We start from the raw sequence: 10,791 nt of genomic DNA on the forward strand, positions 1-10,791 counted from the left end.
TGAATGGTCCGCATCAGTGATGGGAAGAGAAGAGTATGGAGAAGAAAAGGAACTACTCATGATCCTAAGCATACCACCTCATCAGTGAAGCATGGTGGTGGTAGTGTCATGGCGTGGGCAAGTATGGCTGCCAATGGAACTGGTTCTCTTGTATTTATTGATGATGTGACTGCTGACAAAAGCAACAGGATGAATTCTGAAGAGTTTCGGGCAATATTATCTGTTCATATTCAGCCAAATGCTTCAGAACTCATTGGACGGCACTTCACAGTGCAGATGGACAATGACCCAAAGCATACTGCAAAAGCAACCAAAGAGTTTTTTAAGGGAAAGAAGTGGAATGTTATGCAATGGCCAAGTCAATCACCTGACCTGAATCCGATTGAGCATGCATTTCACTTGCTGAAGAACTGAAGACAGTTGCAGTAGAGGCCTGGCAGAGCATCACCAGGGATGAAACCCAGTGTCTGGTGATGTCTATGCGTTCCAGACTTCAGGCTGTAATTGACTCCAAAGGATTTGCAACCAAGTATTAAAAAGTGAAAGTTTGATTTATGATTATTATTCTGCCCCATTACTTTTGGTCCCTTAACAAGTGGGAGGAACATATGCAAACTGTTGTAATTCCTACACCGTTCACCTGATTTGGATGTAAATACCCTCAAATTAAAGCTGACAGTCTGCAGTTAAAGCACATCTTGTCTGTTTCTTTTCAAATCCATTGTGGTGGTGTATAGAGCCAAAAATGTTAGAGTTGTGTCGATGTCCCAATATTTATGGACTTGACTGTAAGCATCTTGCCCTTTCTTAAATGCTGACATACCATCTGCCATTACTACTTCTTGGGGTATGGAATTCCACAGTTTGAGTAACAAATATACAAAATCATCAGAACTTCTTAAAATCAATCCTTTTATTATGGTTACCTAAAAAAGGATAGATTTTTATAAGTTTAAATCCTTTTCCACATTTGTTGCTATGCACGCCTGAGCTGTGCGGTTGGATCCTGCTTCATTAACGTCAGGAGCCGAACCTAAGATACATAGACTGATGAACCTATAACTTCTTTGTACTCACTCTAAAGTACCCTTTCCTGTACTGATGTCTAAATCACCTTTCCTCCACATATAATAAATGTCCTCTGGTCCTATGTAAAGTCCTTGGAGGGAATAAATCATCTACCAGTTCTTTGTTGTGACCACACATAGGGTAGGTTTACACTGACTTTTTTGTAGGAGATTTGGAGGAAGATTTTCTGTCAGTTTTTTTTTTTTTCCAACCAAAGCCGGATGTGAATCCAGGAGGATGGAGAGGTACAAGTTCTTCCGATTCCTTTCAAATCCACTTCTGGCTTTGGCTGAAAAAGCTGAAGAAAAATCTGCCTCAAAACCTCCTAAAAACTCTGTGTGAAACTAACCATGTAGTTATATATGTAACTGAGATCACTTCCCGTCCTCAGTTTTTCCAAGCTGAACAAGCCAATCTTTTCAAGCCCCTCATTATAACAGAGATCTTTCATATATTTAGATCTCTAGAAAAATGAGGGATTTATAGTGAGGGTAAAAATTACATTGGGATCACAGGATTTTTTCTGTTTTTATACATCCTAAAGTTTTATTTGCTTTTGCAGCTGCAGGTTGACATTGAGTAGTGCTGCTTTTAGTAGAAAATCCAAGTCCCTCGCTTGTTTTCTGTTCTCTAGTTTTATTCCATGTAATGTATATTCAGGCATATGATTACTGTGGCCTAGATTTACCTGCAAATGAAAAATGCACTATTTATGCTATATATTTTCCTGATTTTAGACCTATGGTATATTGTTATATGTGGAACCAACATTAAGTTATTTAGAGACTATTTTGTACTCTATGTGGAATGTAGTCGCAAATAAACAAATTTCTTGAACTTTTCCAACGACTGAAGCTATGTTTGGTTTTCCTAGCTGTTCAGGGGTTCTTATCTGTATGATTTTACAGTACAAATTTTGATCTGGTATTGAAAGTTAAAAACAACTGATAAAAAAATGGATAAGGGAAAGTTTATTGCCATAGGATTTTCTTGTCTATATAAAAGGGAGAATATGAACTCTCTTACCCACACAGCACCAAACTTTAAGATACCAACATGAAGTGCCTAATACTTTTGTGCATTTTCCTCCATCTGTCTGAGGGGCAAGTAAGGTGAGTATATTACAAAATATGTCAAAACTGAAACATTTCACTGAATTGCTAGATGTTCAGTAATTTTACATATGTTACCTAGGACTCATGCACACAACCACATTTTTTCAGTACTTCAGTATGCAGTCTATCTTTAAAATGGACCCAAACAATTCTATGAGGCTATTCACACATCCGTTTTTTAACAAATCCATGTGTCAGGTCTGAAAAACTCACTGTAGGTCTTAATTTTGTCTGCTTTCACGGATTGGAGTAGCCACATTCTATTGATGGGAGTGAAAAAAAAACTGAATGCACACAGATGCTATCCATTTTTCAAGGATCTAATTTTTACAGACCAAAAATTGAAACATGCCCATGTGCATTAGGCCTTATCTTGTACTGATCCTGTGCTAAATGACAACATTCACCATCCTGTAGTCTTCTGTGAATATCCATATGCTTATCAATTGATTTTAGTTGTAACCAGCAGAACTTACAAAGTCGGGCTCTGTCCCCATTCCGTCACATGCTCCATCAGGAGATGCTGTCATATTTAACAAGAAGAATAGCGCAGCATGAAGCACTATTCTTTTGGTTAAAAAGACGAGGCCTGTCAATAGAGTCTGTGAGGGGCTGCAGGTTTCCTTATGTTTACTGTTGGTTCCACATAACCCCTAAAAATACACTACACAGCTACTAATAGTAGAACACGTGTTTACTGTACAATTACCAAATATAATAAAATACATGTATATGTGGCTATACAGACACAAAACAAGGACTACATAAACTATGTAAATAAATAATTGCACATAATCCAGAACACTCCCAGGGTACCTGCAAGAGAGAATCTCAGTATACAGGAATATAAAGTGCACAGTGCATAAGGGAGAGAGTAACCAAGGGACAATCAACTGCCATTTGTATATAGACCACTGTAGTCCAGGCCCCGGCACACGTTTCGCTGTCACTTCCCCCTGAGGAACCCCCACTGATCAGATACTGATGCCGTTTCCAGAGGATAGGTAATCAGTAGAAAAGTCTCAGAAAACCCTGTAAAATTGTTTTACTAGCTATAGAGAACATAAAGATGCATTTTGGATAACAAAACATCAATTCATCTTTTCTGTTTAAGGGTCCCATTGAAGAGACTGAAATCCATCAGAGAAACCATGAGGGATAAAGGAATCCTGGAGGATTTTGTGAAGACGCATGTGAAAGAACCAGCTTTAAAATACAATTTAAATAATCAAATCAACTATGGAGTGGTTTATGAGCCTATGTACTTAAATGTATGTACCACTTAGTACAAGTACTTAGAGTAACTAAACATTTATTATGTAAACTTTGCTTGAGTATGTGTAATTTCTTATTTTTCCAGAACTATTACTTTGGTGAGATCAGCATTGGGACACCACCTCAGAACTTTCTTGTTGCCTTTGATACTGGTTCTTCAAATCTTTGGGTTGCTTCTACATACTGTCAAAGTCCAGCCTGCAGTATGTAGTATTTAGTAAAGTATTGGGGCATAGATGAGCAGAGATGAGTGAATCAATTTTACGGAAATCAACATTTTTATGAATTTCCCCCAAAAATGTAATTCCAATCCAAAACTTTTGTGATTCCTTCTACATAACTCACTAAAAACATCAGCCACCATACATTTTTGGACAGTTTTTAAAAAACGTGCAGTGTGTTAAACAGGCTATTTGTTACCATCAGCTACCATCCATTCACTTAAATGGATATATGTTGCTGTCATTTTATCATTACTAATGATGTAATGGCGTTAAAGAGATGGAAAAGCATTGGATACAGAGACCTCAGAGTGTCATATATGACTTTTCGATCGGGGCACCTTTAATTCAGGGTGACTTTATTTGGACCAAATCTAATTGGGCCTGAAATAAATATTTGGGAAATTCACTCATCTATAATGCTTAATAGTTAATATAATGTGGAATATTTGTATCATATAAACCGTTGTCATTTTTGTTTATTACTCTAAATGTCTTTTCTTAACCATTAGCCAATCACCCACTGTTCAATCCGGCACAGTCATCTACATATACCACCAATAACCAACAGTTTTCTATGTCCTATGGGAGTGGCAGCATGACTGGAGTTTTGGGTTATGACACAGTCACAGTGAGTATACATAAATTAATGAAAATTATTAATGTGTTAGAACTCAAAAAGGTTACTTTTGTTAGAATAACTCCCTGGATCAACAACCCATCTCTAGTAACTATAACCTGTAATACTATTAATAGTAATATAGGCTGGCTCACAGTATTTTTGCATGAAATTTTTATTAATGCACTAAATCAAAACAAAACTGACTTGTTGTCAGCATATCAGCATACATACATAGATAAATGTGTGAAATAGGTATATAAGTGCGGAGCTCACGCACAAACCTAAATAACTGGAGTACTCCTAAGAATAAGACCTAATGGCTAGAGTGAGGCTGCAAGAATTGTTCAATTAGACCGCTCAGATGTCCATGACATTAAATGCCGGTTTACCGGGTAGTTGGAACCAGAAAGGTTCAGAAGCGTCCTTGCTGTAATTTCCCACAAGGGAAACTCTGTGTTCAGGTGTAGTCTGACAAACAGTGACCGCACTTCCTTCCAATCAGAAGTGCTCCACTTACTTGTGGAGCAAAACTTCAGACCCGTTCACTCAGCGTCCCACGTGTCCAGCTGGATAGTCAATCGCTGGTTAGTGACGTAGGCGCTTGGAGTCGTCGGGCTAACGGAAGCTGGTGAAGCTGAGCTGAGCTGGTGATTGCCTGAACTTGTCGGACCAGCGGAAGTGGACACAGCAGAGTTTACCTTGTATTTTCAGCAACGTTGAATGTATCGACACAGATTTAATCCACTTTGTCTATAGTTGGTAGATGGAATCTTTTGAAGCGGTATAGGGCGTCTTACAATGCTTGAAAAAGATTGAAGAAAAATCCTCTTCTTGCGTATTTGTAAAATACATTCAGGCCCCTCTTGAACTCTTTTAGTGAATTCACCATCACCACCTCCTCAGGCAGAGAGTTCCATAGTCTCACTGCTCTTAACGTAAAGAATCCTCTTCTATGTTTGTGTAAAACCCTTCTTTTCTCTAGACATAGAGGATGTCCCTTTGTCAATGTCAAAATCAAATATTGATTTAAATCAGCAAATACAGCAATGTGGACTTCCCATCTGACTTAGGCCTTATTCATAGATTCATTTTCTTTCCATGAAAAGAATGGTACACTTTTCCTCCATGCTGATGTTCATGTTTCATCCATTTTTGCACTATTTGTCTGATCTTCGCCTCTGTGTATCATTGATTTTTCACATGTATAAAAAACAAAACAATAGATGGCCCATTTTGGCCCATGCCACTTCCAAAGTGTCTAATAGCAACAGTATTTCAAAAATGGACCGAACACTTATAGCATCCATGTGCTGTCTATGAATCCACCCGGATGGCTGCTTTGTTCATTTTAGGGGGCAGCAGAGGGTTCAGGTTCTCCGTTCTTGTGATCAGTGGAGGTCCCAGTGGTAGGGCCCTACCTATCTAATAGTTATCCCTTATCCTGTGGATAAGGGAGGATTTCTGTTATCCCTTATCCTGTGGATAAGGGATAACTAAATGTAACTGGAATATCCCTTTAAAACCGTGTTACACACTATTCTGTTCTGAATATATATATTGAGAAGGTCAACATACATACTATGTGATAAATACCCAATCATTAGGGACATTTAAAAAAAAAACATCATATGAAACTGTTACATAATTTTAAAACAACTAAACAGGCTTTGATGAACTTAGATAAAAATACCAAGGTAAAGACCATTTTATGAATAGCTGTAAATGGGTGACCATTTTGTTTGTCTTCCAAATAAACATTGCATGAAAGTCCCAGATCCAACTTCTGTTTAGTGATGAGTGGCAAGGGCAATATTCGAATTTGCAATATTTTGTGAATATTTAGTAGAATACTCGTCATATATTCGCAAATTTGAAAAATTATTTTCTTGATCGTGAAAATCAGCAATATAGGCATGGGTCACTATTGCTACATTTTCCAAGCAGCTAGAAGTTTCCTGAGACTGGAGAAAATGGTTGGCACGGCAGAACATTATATGCAGATAGAGTGCTCCAATATATTCGCGATTGTGCTAATCTGTAATAATGATGCGAATATTTTATTTTATAAAATGTGAAACTTCACATTTTAGCATGTCTGACTATATATTACTGATTTGTGCACTATGTATTGTTGTGACATCACAGCACTATGTCCTTAGCATGTATGTATGGACAGCAGAACCTATCACTCTACCTAACACTCTGCACTGAAACAGCTACACTATATCACTATCTAACCTACACTGACTATCTCCCACTAACTATCTGTATTATATATATAAGCTATCTAACTATCTAATGTAATGACACAGCAAAGCACAGAGCACAGCAATGACACTGCTGTCTCTCTCAGAACTGCAAAAAACTGCATACAAGGGCTGCTGGGGCGGTTCTTATATAGTAAGGGGTAGGCAACTTTCCTATTGGTTGCTAGGAATGTTGCTAAGCTCAGTCAAAGACATTGCAGCCTTCTCATTGGCCCACAGGCAAGAAGCGGGGAGGGATCATGGGTTCAGATGAAATAAAATCTAGAATATTCGAAAATACGAATATATATCACAAAATTTCTAAATATTAGTGAACTCTCAAAGTGCCGATATTCTCGATTAATATTCGCGATTCGAATATTCGCACCCAACACTACTTCTGTTACTTAAAAATATAGAAATAATAAAGTATACTTACCCAGTTTTCAATAGCTATGCACAATGCTGGCAGATTTTACACATTGCATAAAGCACTTATGACAGGACACTAAGGTTAGTCAGGACTGACAGTATTTATTGTATCCCATAGGTACAAGGTCTCTCTATTCAAAGTCAGGAATTTGGTCTGAGCATCACAGAGCCGAGCAGCTTCTTTTATTATGCCAAATTTGATGGAATTTTTGGAATGGCCTATCAATCAATGTCTGCAGGAGGAGCTACAACTGCTGTGCAGGGGCTAATACAACAAAATCTTATTCCACAGCCAGTGTTCAGCTTCTATCTTACCGAGTGAGTAAATTTGTCAACATCACATAAATCAGATAAAAAAACAATCTAGACAAACTATGCTCGAATGTAGAGGGCCTGGTCTAGTATTTTTATAAATATTCAAACATGTATAAATCACTAGAAGGTTTTGCCAGTGCTTAGAAAATTGGTACTGTTGATGTTCCATAAATTTGCTACTACACTTACTGAAGCATAATACTAATGCTACTGGTTGTGGAGTTAAGTATTACAACATACAGTAAAACCTCTGTATCCAATCCCTGTTTCAGTAACCATATGTTCACTTAATCAAGGATGACCAAGTGTTCTCACACTATTGCTGTTTTGTGTACAAGTAACCCTTTTTTCACTTTGTAATGACCCAAAAGTGCAGATGTGATGGTGGCAAAATTCTTTCTTTATCATAAGTGTGTTCACCGAATGAAGTATGTAGTGTTTGCTACTATATATGGTTTCAGGCATTCATGGGGGTCTTGGACCTATCCCCAGAGGATATGGGGATCCCATTCTACAGTATATCCTACCTGCCTGCTTTATGCAGCGGTTTTCTGTAGACATATCAAGCACAAAAAATTAGATATTAAATAAGTAGGACAATTCTAACATAGAATTAAACATTTGTAAGTCATTATACTATTTAAGTGTGTATTCCCATCTGGGACATTTATGGCTTATCGATAGAATATGCCATAAATGTCTGATAGGTGGAGGTTTCACCTCTGGGAACTATTCGTATTTCAAAGACAGATCTCTGAAGTGAATGCAGAGCAAGCTGCATGTGTGTGGCCACCCCTTCATTCAACTCTATGGGACTTTTAAAAATAGCTGACCGATGACTCGATTATGTTTGGAAGTCCCATAGTTGTGAATAGAGGACATCATGCATGTGCAGCTTGATCTCCATTCACTACCATGGGACTTCCACAAATAGTCAAGTGTGCTCAGTCAGCTATTTTCGGAAATCCTATAGCAGTGAATGGAGAGGATGCCACATATGTGTGGAGTCCTCTCTATTCACTAAAAGGCCCCTTTCTTCAGATACCTAACAGACATTTATGACATAAATGTCCCATAAAGGACAACCCCTTTATTGAGTGAGAACTGTCATTTTTTGTACATTGTGTTGTACATGTACAACAACAGGTACAATTATAAATCATGTCCTTGCCGTTGCTTTAGAGAACCATAACCTGAATCATTATGTTTCCTTTGTTTAGTTAAAGCATAGTCTGTATATTGGATTCCAGCACTGCTTTACTTCTTGCCAATATTAGAGAGTTATTTACTAATGGAGCATGTGAACAAATAAAATAACACCTAGATCTGACTGAAGAGGGCTAATTATTATTCTGTATAGACACAATATGTAACAAAGTGCGGTCATTGTCTGTCACTTCTACTGATACCCTTGAACTGCGAGGCTCCAGCTTACAGAAAGTGTATATGTAGGAATTAAAGGCAGCTGTACTGCAATTTACCACAAATGAGAATGAAACTATGGAAATCCTGTATAATTCATAAATTGAATGGAGACATCTACATTTATACTTCCACTTTAGGAATTTGGATAAATGGGATACAAACCAAGAAAATGCAGATGATAACATATGCTCTGTCTTACTAGGCAATCTGGGGAGGTGATACTTGGGGGAGTGGACAGTAGCCTGTATTCTGGTCAGATCATTTGGGCTCCTGTAACTCAACAGATCTACTGGCAGATTGCTATTGATGAGTAAGTATTACATTAAAAGTTTTGCTGTCGGCACAAAAAAAATGGATTTACGTTGGCCTGGCATTATCAGAAAAAGTGGAATGTTTCATTATATTTGCATATTTTGTGCAATGGTCAAGTTCCTTATATCATGTTTTGTTTGACCAAAACATTAGTTACCCTAAGCTTTCAGTTATAAAACAGCTTCGGTTGAACTATGTTCCACAAGCTACTAAGCTCTGTTGCATTATCATTTATAGTTATACTGAATATATTTGGATAATATGAGTTTTCTGTTACTGCAATCTTCATATAGTATCTTATTTTTATGGAGTGCTCATTATTTGGCCTCTTTAACCCTTTTTTTTACAGGTTCTCTGTTAATGGTCAGGCAAGTGGCTGGTGCAGCCAGGGTTGCCAGGGCATTGTGGACACAGGAACCCCTCTTCTAACCATCCCACAACAATATCTTGGCTACCTATTACAATATATTAGTGCCCAGGAAGGGCAAAATGGAGAGGTAACTATGTTTCTACCATGTGTCATGACAGTTTCTACTGAATGTATTGCCTTAATGTTCTGCATTTCTCTCCACAGTACTATGTAAACTGCAACAATGTACAGAGTCTGCCGCCAATCAGCTTTACTATCAGTGGAGTCCAGTTCTCTATTCCTCCTTCAGGATACATCTTACAGGTATCACAGATTCTCCTTTAATTAGTATTGATTTTCCTCTTTGCACTAATTGTATAATTTAGGCATTAACGTTTGAAAATAAAATGTAAGTTTGGAAGTATCTCCTCTCCTCGTATATTTCAGATTAATGGATACTGCGTGGTTGGATTTGAGTCCACATACCTGCCTTCTAGGAACGGTCAGCCTCTTTGGATTCTGGGAGATGTGTTTCTTCGGCAATACTATTCAGTTTTTGACTTTGGTAATAACCAAGTTGGTTTTGCCACCATGGCTTAAGCATGCTCAAATTTTCTAATAAGCCTTGAGGGAATGTAAAAGTCAAATAATATTTTACCAAATTGTGCTTACGGCACAAAGCTCTGTCCTGGTTGCAATGCATATCACCTGCAGGAAGCAGCACAAACAAGAAATGGTCAGAAGGAGCAATAAAAATCTGTTTTGACATCCGTATCAGTTCTGAATTTTCTTTTATGTTAAATGTTTTAATATTTAATCTAATCAGTGTCAACATGCAAAGCAAGAGTGTCACATAACTATATAAAAGACTACATTTAAGAACTCAAATAGTTAACTATAATAAAGCCATCTTCCACGAAGTCACATATAAATTGCGTAGGCTTTATAAGCTCCCCTCCCACAGGCACTCAGCGCTGGCGTCATTCAGTGCATTCCAGGTCACGTCAGTCTCGCTTCGCTAAAGCTTCAGTCAGGTAAGTATGGCCACCGGCGTCCTACCTTTTCTCCGCTTCCCCGCCACCTCGTTCTATCCAGCAAGCACTCCGGTCCTCTTCCCCGCTCCTCCAAGTTCACCCTATCCCACCTACTTGCTGTGGCGCTCGCTGGATTCGCCGGTTAGGTAGACGCCATTCGCTGGCTTTTCTGGCACATAGCGGCTCAAGCACCCCACTTTTGTCCAGCTACAATCGGCTCGATTCGCACTGTGGCCGTAAATAACGGCACAACCTGTTTGTTTTTCATCCCAATCATGTCTTGTCCTATCCATGTCTCACGCCTCCAGACATCACAACCCATGTTTCTGCTAGTGTCTACCTCCACCACACGTCCTTCCTGCCACACGTGTCACATT

At 38.3% G+C, this 10,791-nt stretch overlaps 1 protein-coding gene across 1 annotated transcript; it reads left to right on the forward strand.

Annotated features, from left to right (window-relative positions):
• Nucleotides 1-2,124: 2,124 nt before the first annotated feature.
• On the forward strand, nt 2,125-9,980 carry LOC122922649 (gastricsin-like). The gene is made up of 9 exons (XM_044273330.1): nt 2,125-2,180; nt 3,298-3,454; nt 3,544-3,661; nt 4,192-4,310; nt 7,098-7,297; nt 8,922-9,029; nt 9,381-9,528; nt 9,606-9,704; nt 9,828-9,980. Exons 1-9 carry the CDS (start codon nt 2,125-2,127, stop codon nt 9,978-9,980), a joined length of 1,158 nt encoding a protein of 385 aa, XP_044129265.1.
• The last annotated feature ends 811 nt before the right edge of the window (nt 9,981-10,791 follow it).

The sequence above is a fragment of the Bufo gargarizans genome, unplaced genomic scaffold, assembly GCF_014858855.1.
Source record: "Bufo gargarizans isolate SCDJY-AF-19 unplaced genomic scaffold, ASM1485885v1 fragScaff_scaffold_585_pilon:::fragment_2:::debris, whole genome shotgun sequence".
NCBI lineage: Eukaryota > Metazoa > Chordata > Amphibia > Anura > Bufonidae > Bufo > Bufo gargarizans.

Coding starts and splice junctions, on each gene's coding strand:
- LOC122922649 (XM_044273330.1), top strand. CDS start 2,125: ATGAAGTGCCTAATACTTTTGTGCATTTTCCTCCATCTGTCTGAGGGG. Junction 3,455..3,543: donor ATGAGCCTATGTACTTAAAT/GTATGTACCACT, acceptor TTATTTTTCCAG/AACTATTACTTTGGTGAGAT. Junction 9,030..9,380: donor TGGCAGATTGCTATTGATGA/GTAAGTATTACA, acceptor TTTTTTTTACAG/GTTCTCTGTTAATGGTCAGG.